This window comes from Triturus cristatus, chromosome 1_1, assembly GCF_964204655.1.
Source record: "Triturus cristatus chromosome 1_1, aTriCri1.1, whole genome shotgun sequence".
NCBI classification, from domain to species: Eukaryota; Metazoa; Chordata; class Amphibia; order Caudata; family Salamandridae; genus Triturus; species Triturus cristatus.
Genome location: NC_140579.1, coordinates 170,957,665 through 170,977,731, shown reverse-complemented (window position 1 = coordinate 170,977,731; position 20,067 = coordinate 170,957,665). Strand labels below are relative to the sequence as shown.

The 20,067-nt window shown below is 44.5% G+C and overlaps 1 protein-coding gene across 1 annotated transcript in view; it reads left to right on the top strand.

Moving 5' to 3' along the window:
* The window catches only part of LOC146869914 (protein Wnt-3b), an 85,152-nt gene that overhangs the window by 32,998 nt on the left and 32,087 nt on the right, over positions 1-20,067 (top strand). Inside the window, exon 2 of the mRNA XM_085640762.1 lies at positions 8,163-8,644. Within this exon, the coding sequence (XP_085496888.1) occupies positions 8,163-8,644 (482 nt within the window). The remainder of the gene's footprint in view (positions 1-8,162; positions 8,645-20,067) is intronic.

Sequence of the window (20,067 nt, the reverse complement as noted above, 5' to 3'; positions counted from 1 at the left end):
TTAGAAAAGTGTAATTTACTATTCCAACTCCAGTCCACGTAACAGTAGGGAAGGTGTTGGGATAGTAAACTACACTATTTGTAATGTTAGCACGCCATCTAGCGCAAGTCGATGTAAAGACTTGCGTTGTAATGGAATTGCGTTGTAACATCGCATGCGTTGTAATGCATGTGATGTAAAAGCTGCGCGTGGTAAAAACCGCGTTGTAATGGCTGTTCCCCGTGCCCTGCACCGCCAGGCCCATAAGGCCCCGGTTCTTCAATGGTGACACTAGCACCTGTGTCCCTGAATGCCAAAGCCTGTTTGCCATTCATTAGAGGCTGCTGTTTGTATTTGCCCAGATTACTGGGGCTCACTAGGAAGGATATATCAATGTCTCCATCACAAATCAGCAATGCCTGAGTGGGTACTCTGACTAGGCCAGAGTCCACTTCAGAACCCAGGGTCAACCCTACTACACCCTTATTCTGATTACCACCTCCACCAGTAGCTGCACTAGGGGGAACAGTTGCCTTAGGGGCAGGAGTGGTGGTGGTTTGGTCTTTGGACTTGGTACAATCAGAAGTCCAGTGCCCTTTCTGTTTACAGAATTTGCACCAGGACTTCTTTTGGCCTTTTCCCTTTGTAGAGTGTGAATCCCCACCAGATGCAGATTTTTGGGGCCCTTGTGAAGACTTCTGGTCTTTTGACTTATCCCCACCTTTCTCAGAGCCTTTAGGATCTGGCTTCTTAGTGTCACTCCCTTGGTTCTGGGTTTTCTGCCTCACCCTGGTTCTGACCCATTTGTCTGCCTTCTTTCCCAATACTTGGGGAGAGGTCAGATCAGAGTCCACCAGGTATTGATGCAACAACTGGTTTTGGTAATTATTAAGGATCTGTTCTCTCATCATAAGATTATACAATCCCTTAAAATCAGTTACTCTACTGCCAACCAGCCAACCCTCCAGAGCCTTGGTTGCACAATCTACAAAGTCTGTCCAGTCCTGATTCTGTGCTTTCTGGGTGTCTCGAACTTCAACCTGTACAGCTCAGTGGTTAAGCCAAACCCATCTATTAATGCACTTTTCAGGACTTCATAGTCATCAGAATCCTCTTCTCTAGCAGTGAGGAGCTTGTCTCTACCTTTATCTGAAAAGGAGAGCCACAGGATTGCTGCCCACTGTTTCTGGGGGACCTGCTGTACTCTACCTGCCCTCTCCATGCAGTTATGCATTTGTGGATATCATCCCCCACTCTGGTAGGGAGGAACAAACTTGGACAGGTTCCTATGGTCTGGAATGTAATCTCTGACTCTAGGGGCACTGTTGCTGCCACCAGGGGGTTCTAACCCCTCTTTTCTAGAAGCTCTCTGGAGCTCAAAGGCTTCTTTATCTAATGCCATTTGCTTGGCCTTAAGGGCAAACCTTGCTTCCTCATACTGCAGCACTTTGTACATTCTTTTAGTGGAGGTCTCTCTTCTATTAAAGTATGAGCTCCTCTGATGGACAGATTCTCTGCCAGAGTGATATGAGTGGTCAGAGTCCCTAGAAGGGGACCTAGGCCTCTCCTCCACTCTGTCAGTTCTCTTAGGGAGAATTCCTCTGTCCTTTTCAGACCCATGTGGGTCTGGCCTTTCAACCACAAAGTCCTGGTCATCTTGATTTTCATCATCTGACAGAACACTGTAATAGACCCACTCCCTGATCTGTTAGCTCCTAGAGCCAACCTCAGATCACCTGCTGTCAGCAGATCTATCAGGCCTAGTGTGGAGGGACTCTGTCCTAGCTTCAGGTGTCTTGCAACACACATGGCTTTCAGGTCAAAGAAAGTCATGTCCTTATACTGAGACTGGGTGGACCCACTGGCTCCATCCCTTGAGGACATTCTAGTGTTATGCAGTGTTGCACTACCTACACTAGTTTGTGGCCTACTGATCCTAGCTTGAGCTGTAGCAAGGGTGTGCTATCCCTTCACAAACAGCTCTAAGTTCAGTAGAACTTATTGATACTAAGCTTGACTTTCTATTTACCTTGAGTACCTTTAGTGGTTTTCAGTTAGTAATTCAAATAGAGATTTTCTGGTAAAACAATGGCAAGCTGGAATCCCACATGCTGCCCACCCATGTGAGAAGTTGGCCTGGCATATGCTGGTCACTAGTTATAGTGGCCACCTTGCACCAGTCCAATTTGACTCTTATGGTAGATAGGTTTAAGACAACCTTCTAAAGAAATCTATCCTAGTGGTAGCTGTGGAGAGCAGCCTTCAGGCTAAGTCTCAGAGGAATGTAAAGCAGCTTGTTTTACCTTATAATCTCTTGAATTACCAAATGAAAGGACACCACACAGGTATATATATCAAATATATATGTATTTATTTCTAGACACACTCTACTAATCTCTTTATGAGATTAAAAGTCAGGAACATATGCAAATATCAACGTTTCACAATAAGATAAGCACAAATATGGCTTGGGCCCTAAGGGCGTACCAGACCATATACTAAAAAAGAGGTTTAGGAAAGTCGACTTGCAAGGGGACAAGGCCTAGGGCCTGTAGAATCGCTGGGGCTTCACTAATCCACCCAAGGCAGGTAAGTAAAGGAAAGACGGGAGACGCATGCAGTGTGAGAACACAGTCGCGGATCCCAATAGACTTCAATGGAGCAAGTCGCGGTTGGAATTTTAACGTTTTAGGATACTTCGGGAGAGTCTACAAGCAAGTCACTTACAGGGTAAGTCGTTCTAGAGCCAACACCCACAGGAGCACCGTAGTGCTGGAGTTACCTCACCCAAGGAAAGCCGGGTGCATAGGTGTCTTTTGGTGTAGGGTCGCAGTGTCGTTTTCAATGGGAGCCAAAGAAGACTTGCTGCTTGTGAAGACAGGAGAAGTGTCCGGTGGATTCCAAGGCTGGATTCAGAAGAAGGAAGACCTGAAACAAGAAGGGACAGTGTTCAATGTCACTTGGCAGTGACCCGGGGCAAGGAAGCTGGATGCCCACGGTCGTCGGGTGATTTCAGGTGATCACAGGTGTCTTGACTCTTCAGCCACGAGGTCCAGGAGGCGTTGAAGATGACCAGGAGCTGGATTCGGCGTGTCCCACAAAGTCTGCAGCCTACTGCATTGTCGGCGACCAGATTGGAGCCAACAAGCCTTGGCAACAGCAAGTCTTGTGGAAAGTGTAAAAAGTCAGCGGTGCAGACCAGCAAGGTCTGAGGGATTCACCCACCAAGGGTAAGTCAGGGCAGTCCTGGAACAACCAGGGGGAACCTTTGGTTCTGCAGATAAGTCTTCTGGGGACCCACAAGCCAGCCGGCAAGGGATCGCGAAGACGCCTCGGGAGGATTCACTCACCAGGAGCCCACGGTCACTCGGGACGAGGTAGGCCTCTGATCTTCACATCTAACATGGACTTCAATTGGAATTCCATAGAGCATATTATCAACCCCATTATCGCCATTTTAGCGGCAGTCTTGATAATATGCCCCTTTGTTTGGGACCCACTTTAGATAACATTTTCTCACAATTAAAATGTTAAACATTGTGATCAAATTAAAACAATGAATTGGGGATTAAGAGCATTTCCTTCGAAAAACTGCTGGCAAAAACTTATATTGAATGGTGTTTTCCAGTTTATCACAATAGATTTGAGTGAACAACTTGATAAATGCACAAAACATTTCAAGTGACAGCAGAAGAGGACACTTGCATTTAGGCCTGTAAGTAACTTTTCCTAGGGTGCTGGTCAGTAACATCATGCGGGGCCCCTGTCTGGTGCATGAGCACCGCGTTCAAAGGAAAGAAATGTCTTGGGACACATTTTGAGGCATCGGCAATATATGGTACCACCCAATGGTGAGAAAAATGACGTGCCTTATCATGAATATGTCAAAAAAGCAGTCTAAAGGGGGGGAGGGGGGTGCGTGTGTGTGCATATATATATATATATATATATATATATATATATATATATATATGTGTGTGTGTGTGTGTGTGTGTATATATGTATATATCAATATTAAAAAAAGTTTAGAAACATAAAAACAAATGAGAAAATTTCATACAGACTTCCTTTTGCACAGATTAAAAACAATAAATTAAGTTGGTTGTTCTAATTACAGTTCATATCACTACTATATACAGTTTTATTTTGTAATGAACTGAATTAGGCCTCTAATGCAAACAACAATCTAAAAGAAGTTCTTACGTCTTTAAAAATAATTCATAGTCATTTTGTTCAAACAATAAGATTAAAGGAGACCAGATACTCGCTAAAAAAGAGAAAAAACACCAGATGGACCTACTAGAAATTTTTCTAGTTGTTCAGTAATCAGAATTAACAGTTATCTAGGGCCTTCTTCCTTTGGTCCCAATCACAATACAGGTAACGAGATACTGCAAAGGCTAATTGTTCTCTAGTATCACTCCCAAAAAGCCTTGCAGCTTCCCAATGGTGTCTCACTCCCATGTGTCTGTATGCCGCTAGCAGCCATTTCTTACGTGCATTCTTGTATAGGGAACAGAAAAACAAGAAATGCTCTTCCAATTCCTCAACATTTGGGCAGCTTGGACATAATTTAGGATTGGGAGGTGCACTAATCCATTTCAAATTGTGAGCTCTCAAAGGGAGTAAGCCACATCTAAATTAAACATATAGGGCCATATGTATCATTCAAAATTGCGATCACAAGCGCCGAAATTCGCAGAATTTCGGCGTTTGCGATCGCAATTAGGCTTAATGGTATGTATAAAAGAAAAATTGCCTCGCTAAATAAGGAATCGCAAAATTTGAGATTACTTATTTTGCGAATGCATTTAAGGAATCGCATTTTGCGATTCCTTAAATGGAATGTATGAGGCACCCAAGTTGTGTGAATATGGCAGAAGGAATCGCAAATTACCACCAAGTACAGGTTGGTGGTAATTTGCGATTTCTTTAAAAAATGCACATTTTTGCATTTTTCAAAGTGGCATTTGGCGCACACACATGCCCTTAGGGCATGTATGTATGCCACATGTGCACCCATGCTCATTTCAGGGGTGCAACAGGGTGTCCTTTTGACACCCTGGCACACTTGAAATTGCATTCTCAATTTGCGATTCTCTAATTGAGAATCACAAATTGAGAATGTCTTCCCATTCATTCCTAGGGGCCTCTAGGCCCATAGGAATGAATGGGGAGGTATTCCTTAATTGCGAATTGTAATTCGAGATTCGCAATTAAGGAATATGTAGGATTCACAAAATTTATTGCAAATCCTACATACATAGCGTTTTGCAATTCTCAAATAGCGATTCTCAAAAATGTGCTATTTGAGAATCGCAAAACCTAACATTGATACATATGGCCCATAGACATTTAGCATGAAAGGGGTGCATTCTGTTCATATAGGGCGCAAAGATTGGTACACACTTATGGTTCAGGAACTGGCCAGTTAGGCTACTGTCCTAGTAGACTCTCCATGTTTGCATCAAGATTTCCTCCCAACACAGGTGTTTTACTTTCTGTGCGTCTCCTTTAGCAATCAGCTCTGGTGATGTCCATAGTTCGCCCATTCCAATTTTGTAAGATGTTTCTTTTATTACCTTCAATCAGGGAGTACTAAGGACCTTATCAAGAGCCAGCAGATCTTTTACACAATCCCTATATATTGCTAGTTCTTGAGAGGACCAGAGTCCAATCCAGAATAACAGTGTTTTAATTAGAATGGTTAAATGTATTGGGTTGAGAGCTAGGTCTAGTCTCAACGGTGTGATAGGCGAACTTGGGGGGACCTTAAAAAGAGCCCTAATAAACTTATTTTCACTTTTGGTCAGGGTCTCTGTTTTAACATAACTATATATATATATAACTACATATATACTCGTGAGCAAGGAGCGGATGCTCCGAAACGCGTAGGGTGACTTTGCTGAAATAAAATCACACCGGAGAAACTTTGTGGCCAAGGTGTGTTGTCCTTTTGGATTATTCGGGACGGCGCTTTTTTGGAATATATATATAGCAGCGGGAGTCTGCTGAAACGCGTAGATGCTAAACTTCGACTGAAAATAAAAGAGACCGAGTGTCAAAATCTACCTTGGAGTGCCGGATGATCATTTCGAACAAGGTATGTACTTATAATTGTATATATATATATACATATATATTATCTACTGGCGGTCGCCAGTAGATAGTTATAGTTAGGACCGTGTTTCCATAGGAAATCCGCAACATTCTATTTGGAATAACTTTTGCGTCGATTGACGAATCCTCGCGAAATTTTCAAAATAGGTGGGGCGCTCCGCTCCGCTTCTTCCCTGAAAGTCTCGGGGGGATTCGTCAAGCGGGGGCTGAGAAAAAGGGGGGGTCCCAATACGCGTTTTCCCCATGCATTTTCCCATAGGACCTTTAGTCCGCGCTACAGCCCGAACGGCTGAACAGAAAACCTTGAAATTTGGCAGAGAGGTAGTCCTCAGGTCAGGGATGTGCCTTTTGCAGGTCTGGTGTAAATCTGTTCAGTATTTTCTGAGAAAATAGCATTTAAAAGCATATATATATCTATAGGCGCGCACCGTGCGCGTACGGTAAGCGCACCCTGCCGTGCACGAGCGCAATTCTTATTGGTTGTTAGATCTTAGTAAACATTCGAATCGGTCGAAACCAGGAAGTGTCGGCCGCCATTTTGTCTCTCGCAGTCCGAGGGAGGTGAAAAATAAAGGTGGAGAACATGAAAAGGGGGCAGGGTGGACAGTTCCTGACCCCCTAGCCATTGTCAGGGGGTCACCAAAGGACCCCCAAGGGCCATAAATGTTTTTAATATTTTTACGAAAAATCGTGGAGTGCGCTTACCGTGCGCGCACGGTAGAAACGTGAAAATTACACGAACGGCGTAACATGGGAGCGCGGTGCTCGAAGCACGGTACGCGCACGGTGAAAAACCTTAAAAAAAACCATTTAAATAATAAATACATAACTTAGCATTTAAAAAACCGTACAAATTCACTGAAAAAACCATAGGTTTCACACACGTTATAGTTAGGAATTAGCATTTAAAAAACCTTGCAAATTCACTTAAAAAACCATAGGTTTCACACATGTTATAGTTAGCTGGACATTTCCCTCGTAAAAAACCAATGAAATTCCCCCGTTATAGTTAGTAAAGGGAACTATAACTCACGCGACCGCAATCCACTGCTGATGACGTCAGATATTACATCACTGATGACATATGTGTCTTTCTGTAAAATAAATATTTATTAAATATGTATAGCTAGAGGTTAAAGGAAAGAAAAATGGGTAAATAAGTGAATAAATACAGTGATGTAATATCTGACGTCATCAGCAGTGGATTGCGGTCGCGTGAGTTATAGTTCCCTTTACTAACTATAACGGGGGAATTTCATTGGTTTTTTACGAGGGAAATGTCCAGCTAACTATAACATGTGTGAAACCTATGGTTTTTTAAGTGAATATATATAAATATATATATATATAAATATATATATATATATATATATATATATATATATATACACATATATATATATATATATATATACATACACAATTTCCTCCCTCTTTCTTTGTTGGAAAGGACAAGAGGCACTACGATCATCCAGTACCACTGAATCTTTATTCATCCTTCATCACAAAGTGCATAATGTGCAAAAAAATAGACAGCCAACGCGTTTCGGCGCTTTTGCCTTCGACTGGACCCAAGAGTGCAAAAGCACAAACAGTCCATTTAAAGTGATGTTGTGTGCTAGTCCAGCCATTCTTTCTATTAAAAACAACTAGAATGCTCATGCTATTTTGCAAACGTTGAACCATTGCTTGCCTCCATTTTGGAATTCATTCCATAATATGTATCTTTTTTCTTTCGTTCTTAATTATATTAATAACTTGTCACATTTTCATGTTAATTTTAACACTCATTTCATATAATTGTTCTCTAAATTACTGAGTAATATTCACAATATCACTGTAAAGTACATTCAAAGTGAGAATATCAGTTTCTTCAAAACAAATTTAACATGAAAAGGAGACTCACATATATAGTGATAAAGCACAAACATCAAGAAATGTGAAATTTTGCGTAACATGAAATTCAGGAATTTGACCAGCATAATTAATTTTTATCCCACCAAATGTCCATTTTAAATTAATGTGGCTGATTTCAATGTGCCTGTTTTTGTGTCTCCCAATAGACAATCTTGGATCACCTACATTTAAAGTGCAAATGTCACGGCCTCTTCGGGAGCTGTGAGGTGAAAACCTGCTGGTGGGCTCAACTTGACTTCCGGATGATTGGCGACTATCTAAAGGACAAGTACAACAGCGCATCAGAGATGGCGGTGGAGAAGCACAGAGAGTCTCGCGGATGGGTGGAGACTCTCCGGGCGAGGCATGCCCTCTACAAACCTCCAACTGAGCGAGACTTGGTCTACTACGAAGTTTCTCCCAACTGTGAGCCCAACCCAGAAACAGGGTCCTTCGAGACCAAGGACAGAACATGCAATGTAACCTCCCATGGAATCGATGGCTGCGACCTGCTCTGCTGCGGGCGGGGACACAACACGAGAACAGAGAAGCGCAAAGAGAAGTGCCACTGCATCTTCCACTGGTGCTGCTACGTGAGCTGCCAGGAGTGTATACGGGTCTACGACGTCCATACCTGCAAGTGGATTGGGTATGTTAACCTTTACACCTGGTTCTTTCCATCAGGTCTGAAGAACCGGGATTTAAACCCAGCGGCGCAGGGGACACGCCCGAAGTCTTCGGGTCCACCTGTCTTAGAGTACAGAGACACGGGATTCTTCTGTTGACATCAAAGATCAATTTTATTAGCTGCAGCCAGTAACAGAGGTCCTAGAAGTACAACACGGTGTATGTTCTCAGGAGACTGCTCAACATAATAGAGCGGAGCATTGTCTTTTATGCCAAAAACCAAGTTCCTGGCAAACATCAATTACTCACAAATTTGACCAATCAGAGGATGATATTTACAGAGGCATCACATAACGACAAACCCACTTTCAGTTATCCAACCCATCGCCCATGACAAGGCAAACATCCAGCATTCTTGCTCGAACAGGCCGGACGGGCCCATCATAAAAGACCTCAACCCAAATAAAAAATTAGGCCATGAGGCCATAAAAGGAAGGAGCAGAATCAGATGAGAAGCAAGATAGAGGGGTGTGTGCGTGTGCCATAGAATCAATAATGTCCTGCTCTTTGATCTCTATCTGACCAGCTGCTTAACAAGGTACTGGCTCAACAAGTTTAGCCTCGGGCAGCAGGGTCAATTGACTCAGGTCAAACAGGAGTCAACACGAACTCAAGCTAAGGTGTATGCGTCCCTAGAGGCTCGCTTGGCCACAGTCATTCCGTAGTCATTAGCCTATGTCAGGGCAACCACAAAATGGCGGTTATGCACAAAATGAAACCCAAGGGTGCAGACTAGATCGTCAAATATACAGTGAATCCATCGGTGTAGCATGACGAAAACGCTTACGCATACCGCACTTGTCAGTCGCGGTTCGCTGATACCAAAATCATCACGATACGACAACCTTCATTGAATGGGTTCAGAATTCACGGAACCACAGACCCTCCTTTTGCCCTTACATAGGCAATAACCTAAACTCACGTCAATCTGAGTCCAGGTCTATATTCATCAGATCATTGAGATGTTGCTGTAGCATCATCCTGGTACTTAGTAACTCTCTCTGGACAGGTCTCCTTGAACATGAGGTAGCAAAAAGGCCACAGATAGCAGGAGCACACTGTATACAAAGACAGAACAGGAAAAGGATAGCTAATACCATTCCAATGACCATCAGAATCTTCCATCCCCAGGTGGATAACAATCCCCAGAACCATCCCATTAACGACCAATCTCCTTCGTCCACATGTACGGACTCGGAGAGCTTATGTAGCTTGGAGATGACTTGGAAAACTGTTGGAGCGTTGTCTGGAATGAAAACACAACAGCTTGATTGGATCAATTTACAGACCCCTCCTCTATCTGCAAGTATGACATCTAACGCAACTCTGTTCTGAAGAGTCATAAGGCGATCGGACTGGAGCTCAGCAGTCAAGTTACTAAGGGTGCCGGCAGTCTCGACTATGGTGGACTCAACTACTCTCGTCAATTGCCGTATGTTCCTGCTGTTAACCATAGGTCCCCAAAATGGCAGAAAACCCTTCGAGAAATCTCCCAATTCTTGTCCTGCGGTATCTTCCTTTCTGAAGACACCTCTAACGACTCTCATCTTGTGGTAATCTGCCGCAGCTGTAAATGTAGGGGGTAACAAGAACGAGACAAAACATGTGCCCGAGAAATCAGGGGGCAACCATGTATACGCTCTGTCATGGCAAATGAAGTAGGTACCCTTAGCTGCTAGAAACGGTGGGGAAGTCTGGGACGCAAAAACATATGTCTCAATGCAAACACTCTTCCCTAACTGAGCTCTAGGATTCTTGCCATTACCTTGCAGACAGTAATGACCCTGATGGGGTACTATCCAAATCGGAGAGGATCTCTTTGCTCGCTGGTTCCCACTCAGACTAGCTCCATATCCAGTAACGTTCCATCCAATATACGCTAGCGTCTCATCTCTCGGGATAGTCTCATAAGAACCTATTCCTCTAATCATGTCGACTACTCCCTTGACCAGAGCACTATTCTTCGGATTATCCTTCACAGAACGTAGGGGATTGACTTCACGGGCATAAATGAACATTGTTCTGTATGCCCACACAGAACCATTGTAGCTAAATGGCAGGACCAGGTAAGGAATACCTTTATCGGTAGTATGGGGCATAAGGCCACACACCCAACAATTAGTTGTGTTCACTACTAGCTGGTGTTGGTGCAGAAGCTGAACAAAGGAATTATTAGCGAATTCCATTCTCCTAATGGACTCATGTTCGGGCAGAGGGTGAAAAGAATGCGAAGAAACAGTAGGAGGAGGCATGGGTTGTGCAGTGGGCATGAATGTTACTTGAATAGAGAATGTCACATATCCAATTAAAAACATCATTAAACTAAACAGTGTAAACAGACATAATATTAAAAAACGTTTTCTACTCATTATTATACACATTTCGTTCTTGAAGCTCATTCTTTTAGTAGGTCTCTTCATCCCAAAAAACTCCATCCTCTAACCGTGCTGCTCGCGGCGAATGGGTGTTCCGTGCTAAGGAATGCGCCTGTCGGTCCAGGGAACGCCCTTAGACCAACCAGAACCGTCGACCTAACGTCTTCGGCTTGCACTCCAAGGACTTGGCACCGCGACCCTACAGCTGAACCCGGATGGTGGTTCGAAAAACAAAAATCAAAATAGTTTCTCGGAGGGGAGCTAACCTTAAAAAAATAGCAAAGAAGGAACTTAATTTGTTATTTGTCCCGCGACTCTTGGTCACAAATTATAACGCTCTTTGCCAGGCAATGTCTGTTCTCGGAAAAGTAGCTCAGGTTTAACAGTGTTCAAACGGTTCGATGGAGGCACAGCTTCTTGAAGAAGATTATCGATTTCTGGCTCAGTGTTTGTTCCAATCAAACGGGCATCGCTGAAAGGCAGAAAACGAGGCACGGTCTCAGTCTCAGAATCAGGAAGTCCTTTTTGGACCCACCGGTCGTACGGCAGAGGCAAAGGGGCCCTCTTACAATGTACGCCGTGAATCCAGTTCTTTTTACGGTGCACTCGTACCGCAGAACGGGTAGACAATAACACTAGGTAAGGTCCTGTCCAGCGGGGCTGCTCGTTCTTGGTTCGCTGAAAATTCTTCACGAGCACCCATGCGCCAGGTTCAATGGTGTGCCCTGGATCTTCAGAAACCTGTGGCAAAGTATCATGAACCTGTTGATGCAGAACACGCAATTTAGCCGTCAATTCGTACAGGTAGTCAAGCAATACAGGGTGTTCTATTTCACTAAATTTTGTCGGCCGCGGCACTCCCCAAATATTTGCCGGGCGACCAAACACAACCTCATAAGGACTCAGACCCATTCGCGAATGGACAGTCATTCTTGTGGACAGAAGGGCTAACGGCAAAGCATCAGGCCATTGTAGACCAGAGCTCGCTTGAATTTTGGCCAATTTCAATTTTAACGTGCCATTGTAGCACTCAACTAGACCAGCTGACTGGGGATGATTGGCAGCGTGGAACTTCTGCCGGATTCCTAACCCATCACACGCTCTCTTCATCACTTGACCCACAAATTCGCTCCCATTGTCACTCCAGACCATTCTCGGCAACCCATACCTAGGGAAAAATTCCTTAATAAGGGCTTTAGCTGTGGACAAGGCAGTATTGTCCTTCAAAGGGTAGGCTTCCACCCATCTAGAAAAAGAGCAAACAACCACTAAGACATACTTCAGGTTGTTGCACCTCTCCATGTGGATGAAATCTAGCTGCAAAGCCTCAAACGGATACGTGGGAGGAGCAAAATGACCAGCTGGAGTTGGAGTTCCCTTACCAGGATTGTACATCGAACAAACCATACAGTTCTTGACCAAATTCTCTGCACACTTAGGAATTCCAGCATTTTGCCATACTGGGGCCAACAACTTACAAATCCCTTTCACACTGATATGGGCCATTCCATGTGCCATCGTAACCACTGGAAGTACATACGCATCAGGCAACAACCATCGCTGATGTTCTGACAACTCAACCCAACAACCATTCGAGTCCAATTTACCCTTCCTTTCTCTCCATTCATTCAACTCTTTCTCTGTAGCTTCAGCTTGGATGGATTTCACACTCTCAATCGTATCTTCACACATACTTCTATCTGGAATCCATCTCACCGAACCCGCAACATACATTCGACTCATCACATCTCTCGCAGTCTCTTTCGCGACTTTATCTGCAAACGTATTACCACGACCAACATCATCCGTGACTTTCTTATGCGCACTGCATTTCACGATCGCAACTTGCAACGGCAGAGTAAGAGATTCAAGAAGTTCATTCACCAATTGACCATGTTGGATCTTGGTCCCATGCGAAGTCAGAAACCCACGTTCTCTCCACAATCATCCAAAGCTAGGAGCAACACTGAACGCATACTGGCTGTCAGTGTACACAGTCACTCTTTTCCCTTTCGACAACACACACGCTCTTGTCAATGCAATCAACTCTGCCGCTTGTGCTGAATTATGTGGGATACGAGCAGCTTCAACAATCGTATGCAAAGTCCTAACCGCATATGCCGCAGTCGTATCACCATTCGGAAGCTTGAAGCACGAACCATCAACCCATAAAGTACCATCACATTCCGCAAGAGGAGTGTCCCTAAGGTCTATCCTCCCTTTTGTTTCTTCCTCAGTCCTAAGAAAATAATCATGCTGTTCGGTATCATCTGTCTCAGTTGAGATCGGCAACAACGTGGCTGGGTTCAACCTGTTGCATCTCTTTATATGTACATGACTTACTAACAAGGTCAATTCGTAACCTGACAACCGAGCACTAGTTAAATGCTGTGTCTTGGTACGGTTCAACAAGGTATCCGCTGCATGTGGAACCATCACAGTCAGTGTATTGTCCATCACCAAACCAGCAGACTGTCGGATTGAAACAGCCGCTGCCGCTGTAGCTCTCAAGCAACTCAGCAACGCTCTAGCTACCGGATCCAAAGTCGACGAAAAATAAGCACATGGACGTTGCTTATCGCCAAACTGTTGAGTCAAAACTGATAATGCACATCCCCCTCTCTCGTGGACATACAATGTGAAGGGTTTACTGTAATCGGGATTACCCAGCACAGGAGCCGAACACAGCGCATCACGCAATTCTGAAAAACTCTTCTGACATTCGTCAGTCCAAGGAATAGGATTCGGAGTATCCTTAACAGTAAGAGCTATCAAAGGTTTTGCAAGCAACGAAAAATTAGGAATCCACTGTCTACAGTACGATGTAATACCCAGAAACGCACGCACTTCTCTCTGTGTCGTAGGCACACTCATTTTCGCAATCGCTTGAATTCTTTCTGGGGTCAATCTTCTTCCCTCCTTCGATAAGAGGTGACCTAAGTAGGTAACTTCTTGTCGGCAATACTGCAACTTTGAAAGAGAAACCTTATGATGGAAATCAGACAAGTGACGTAACAACGACAGAGTAGCCTCTCTACAAGTCTCTTCATTGTCAGCAGCAACTAAAAGATCATCAACATACTGAATAAGGGCAGCGCCATCAGGTAAAACCAACAATTCAAGTTGCGTCTTCAAGGCTTGACTATAGATTAGATCGATGGACTCTCACAATAGCCTTGAGGAGCGCGTTTAAACCGGAAACTTCGGCCTCCTAAAGAGAAGCCAAAAATATCTCCACTCTCCACGGCAATTGGGATGCTGAAGAAAGCATTTTTCAGATCAATCACCGAAAACCACGTGGCTGTGGCCGGAATCAAAAGTCAGTAAAGCGGTGATATCAAGCACAACAGGAAATTGTGGAACAACGATCTTATTCACCTCGCGAAGATCGACCACAAACCTATATACAGGAGGCTGAGAAGAATCGGTTCTTTTCAGAACAGGCAAAACCGGACTATTGCACACATTACCTCTCGTTTCCTCAATCACACCTTTCTCAATCAGATCAGAGATGATCGCCAAGAGTGCTCTTTCACCATCACTTGAGATGCGATACTGTGGAATGCGTGGCAATCTAGCATTCGCCTTCAATGTCACAACATATGGCGGAATCTCCAAAAGACCCACATCATTAGGACCAGTAGCCCAAAGAGAATCAGGAAGAGAAGACAATTCAGCTGGAAGTTGGTCTTTAGGCATATACATCGGAGAGATCACTCTCTTTCCCAATGTAAGCTGTACTCCTGAAGGAGAACAATAAAGCGTCGCATACAATCTCTTCAACAAGTCCAATCCCAACAAGTTCTCACCACAACCTGTCGTCAGAATGAGGGGTGCTTCGAATTAACAAGGTCCGACAGAAAGAGACAAAGGACTAGAAATCGGATTTCTAACCGGGGCGCCAGAAAAACCTACTGAAACATTCGTTAAGCCAGACAAAGGTGCGCCAGGGAGTTTAGAGTGCATGATAGAACTCTTCGCAGCACCAGTATCCAACAGAAACGGCTCTGACACACCTGATGCAATCACTTCAACATAAGGTCCACTCTGATCTACTAGAACTGAAACGACTCCCTCTCTTTGTCTGTGGCTGTCCTAACAATCATTACCTTCCTTATCCTCTCCTTCAACGTAATAATCGTCCGCATAATACTGAGCCGTCCTACCAGACGCGACATTCTGTTGATCAAAACAATTCATCGAATTCTGCGGAGGCAAGGAACGCGCAATCTGAGACATACCACGTCCTCGACCTCGCGGAGCTTGTTGAACACCTCGACCTCTCATACCAGAAACACCATTTGTGCGCTGTAATAAAATTGGGCAACTATTCTTGAAGTGACCCTCTTCTTTGCAATACGCACACTGATTAGGACCTACAGGAAAACGCTGTTGAGAAGACTTGAACCTTTGCGAGTTTCTCTGATATTGTTGGGGTTGCTGATAATCACGCTGGGTGTTGCGAGGCGGGTATGCTTGCTGCAAAAGAACCTTAGTCTTCAATTCTTTGGTCTTTTTATCCGCTTTCTCTATCTCATCCTTATTTCTATTCTCATAGTACTGGGCAGTAGTCAATATCTGTGCTGACAAAGAAACAGCCCAGGCACTTTCAGAATCCTTCAACCTATTGCACAACTCGGGAAGCAAATTATGCACAAACTTGTCAACGAACAACCTTTGACCACCTTCTGTACTCATGTCTTGACCGCTATGGTCTACAAATGTTTCTTCAAATTGAGTGAAAAAGTCGGACACAGTTTCGTCTTTCTTCTGCTTGCATGCAGACAACTTGTCCCAATTGACACGCATAGCAGGCATCAAAGTCTTCATATAATCAATAATTGTACCAGGGAGATCAGCAATCACATTCTCGGGTTTAGCACCACCTATTTGTCTTTCATCTGCAGTTCTAAGATTATTCCATGTATCACCTAATTCCTGCGCATGATCTGTATGACGAATCTTACTCCATATAGGCTGTGGAACAACATTCCCAAATAACATATCTATATCAGCCAAATTCATAATACATGAACCCGCAGTTTGAGATAGATCCTTATAAAACCCCGTAGGATTTTTACGTGGATCAGGCAGAGTCTGCTTTAGAGCTAGGACTTCGGCACGCTTCCATGGAACATGTACCCAAACGCGCTGGAAATGTGCCAGAACAGGTGGATTAGCATTCGCATCACCAGGTCTCCAAACGGGAGGAACCTCACGCATCGGGTATTGACGTGCCTTTCTCCTAACTGAAGAATCAGGCTCAAATAATGACCTAGAAGGAAACTCACTCCTAAACGACAACAATGTCGCGACTGCTCTTTCAACATCAAGACCCACTATAGTTCATTTCGCAAACTCGGACAGCACACGGAACAACTCATGAGGAGTCTGCCCTACCTCACTATCTTCCCACTGTTCACGAAGGAAAGAACACATCACATCAAATACGTATCTCTGTTTCGGTGCTTCCCATTGATGGAAAACATCCATAACACCCTCAAGATCATAGTGCGAAGGAAAGGTAACCCATTTACGCGCCAAGTGATCTAACACTGTCCGTTCATCAGGACCAGGCAATTGACTACGCAATTGCTTACGCTCTACAACAGGAGACATACCCAATGAACCCATTAGAGGAGAAAAAAGACTAGCAACCGCATCAGTCATTCTCCGTCGAGCAGAAGGAGAAGGTGACAAAAGAACAGGAGACAAAGCAGAATGAGAAGGAACCGAAGTCGGAACAGTGACAGAGGGAACAGACAACACAGGTATAGGAGTAGCAGACGAAGGCGGTAGCAAAGACGGCAGCCCTTGAGAAGGCTGCCCCGAGGCAGTAGTAGCCAGTAGAGGGAGAGCTGGCTGTTGAGGAACCACTGGGGTAAAACAACCGGGGGTTGCGCAACTACAAGTGGCGGAGGTGCGGTAGCACTCTGAGCATAAGGGGGTGGCGAACTTAATAGATGCGACATTAAAGGATCTTTCGCCAGATCTTTCTTTTCTTCTTGCTGTTGAGGCGGCAAAGCTGGATAACATTTGTCTACCGCTAATTGACGTTGCCTAAACATCAGTTCGCTTTCTTGCTCTTCCTCATTATCCTTAAACTGTATAGCAGCCTGCACCATCGACATACCTCGTGCACGCTTATTTCGTTTCGCTAACTTAATTTCCTTTTGTTTGGCTTCCTTTCGCCAAAGGCGGAAAGAGTCAAACATTGCCGGCCGGGCTTTCTTTTTGAAGAGTCTAACTTCTAAATTATCTAAAATCTCCGTTTCATAACTACCATATTGGGGCCATTTTAGGACACCATCCTTCCTAGTATACCTAATCCGTACGTCATTATACGTGATGGGGCCCACGCCGTGTTTTAAATAGAGCTCATAGGTCGGAGTTCCAATCGGAGGCACCGGACACGAGTCCTCCAATCGGGAATCCCTATTACAACCATAACAAAATATCTTTCCAAGTCTGCTAAGACCAGGCATCTTCGCTCACTAGTCTAGCTTCAAACTTCAAGGGAATATCAAAACGATAGCCTCGTGAATACATGAGTCCCTCGGCTTTGGGGCCTGCAGGTACCAAATCAAAGTGATCCCGAAGGATACCAAAACAAACTAAGGACTGGGAGATGCTCCACTCATACTTAACTGAAATATCGATGACGTCGCCAGAAGAACCGTCTATCGTCTCGCTTTACAAGTCATCAAAGGGCTCCAAGACAGGGCGACAGTCAGGGCAGCAGTCCTTCGTAGCTGTCGGAATGCGGGGAACTTCGCAGCAAAGACTTTCGGACCACAACGACATACAGGGGTCGATGAAGTGGTAGGCCTCCCTCCAGAATTTTCACACAAAGCTCCTCACGATCTTCAGGCTTGGACCGGTACCGCTGAAGTCGCCCCAGAGTTGGGCGCCAACTGAAGAACCGGGATTTAAACCCAGCGGCGCAGGGGACACGCCCGAAGTCTTCGGGTCCACCTGTCTTAGAGTACAGAGACACGGGATTCTTCTGTTGACATCAAAGATCAATTTTATAAGCTGCAGCCAGTAACAGAGGTCCTAGAAGTACAACACGGTGTATGTTCTCAGGAGACTGCTCAACATAATAGAGCGGAGCATCGTCTTTTATGCCAAAAACCAAGTTCCTGGCTAGCATCAATTACTCACAAATTTGACCAATCAGAGGATGATATTTACAGAGGCATCACATAACGACAAACCCACTTTCAGTTATCCAACCCATCGCCCATGACAAGGCAAAAATCCAGCATTCTTGCTCGAACAGGCCGGACGGGCCCATCATAAAAGACCTCAACCCAAATCAATAATTAGGCCATAAGGCCATAAAAGGAAGGAGCAGAAACAGATGAGAAGCAAGATAGAGGGGTGTGTGCGTGTGCCATAGAATCAATAATGTCCTGCTCTTTGATCTCTATCTGACCAGCTGCTTAACAAGGTACTGGCTCAACAAGTTTAGCCTCGGGCAGCAGGGTCAATTGACTCAGGTCAAACAGGAGTCAACACGAACTCAAGCTAAGGTGTATGCGTCCCTAGAGGCTCGCTTGGCCACAGTCATCCCGTAGTCATTAGCCTATGTGAGGGCAACCACAAAATGGCAGTTATGCACAAAATGAAACCCAAGGGTGCAGACTAGATCGTCAAATATACAGTGAATCCATCGGTGTAGCATGACGAAAACGCTTACGCATACCGCACTTGTCAGTCGCGGTTCACTGATACCAAAATCATCACGATACGACAACCTTCATTGAATGGGTTCAGAATTCACGGAACCACAGGTCTTAGTCTACATATATTTAAATGCTAGGCAGAAAATTGAGTGCCAGTTTTCTTCATGATCTTCTCGGCAACAGATGCAACTTCAGACTGCATCGATCTTTTAGCCAAGACCTACTTGTATGCTGGGACTTACTACCGCATACTCTTTGCATGCTGTAGTTTCGCTTTTCTAGTATACGTTCGGGCAAACATGGCCAGTGGGTACCTCTGTATCAATTGTCTTGATTGCATGTTAAGATTTCACATGACCTTTTCAAGGAAAGCTAGAGCTGTGCAATGCTTATATCTCCACTGACCACATAATAGGGCAAGCCATACATTGAAAGTACAGATATACCCAACTGATTAATTCCAGGTTTAGAACATCGATAGTAGACATAAGGGCTCTACCTTCACGTGACATGCTAAATGTAGAAGTCATGTCACTGAACTAATGATTCGGGCCCAGATCATAAATCCCAACCTAAGAAAATGGAGATTTTTTCAACAAAGGAAGGTGATGAATTCGAAAGTCAACCATGGGTTGCAATCGACAGTACTACCAACCCCAAGAAGGAAGAGTCCATGCCACTACTAGTGAAAATCTAACTGAGACACAACCTTATGCCATAATCACATGATCTCTGTTACGGTGAACCATTTACTTTGCAGAGTACGTTTGGATCTTGGGAGGTAGAGGTAGAGGGGAAGGGAGGCGAGACGGATAAGCAGCAGGGAAGTACGTAGAGGCAAGGCTTAACAAGATTCCGTCACTCAATGCGTTGAGCTTAAGCCTTCTCTGCAGCAGCTCCTCTGGCCTGGAACGCCCTTCCAGGCACGCTTGTCTCTGTTTAGCACTTACTAACTTTCGCAAACACGTAAGATCACACAGGCATCCACCCTGGAGGGATGTACTGAAACAATGAACTCAACCTGCAGTGCCCATGCTGATAAAGGACTGGTCCTGGATGCAGCAGCTGTGCAAAAAATGTCCTCACAACACAGGACTGCAGATCTCAAGATGGGGCTGGGGAGGAGTGAAACAGCCCACATCACACAAAAGCGGGAATGCATTAACAAAAATATGAAAGATCCAACATTCTCGTCACTTTACTCATTATTTCCCATGCCAGCTTATTGATCATACACTTCTCCAATCCCCCATCTGTGCTATCATTTGATGACTACTACAAATAGCTAGGGCTCCTCTTATCAGCAATGAACCTGGGTATAT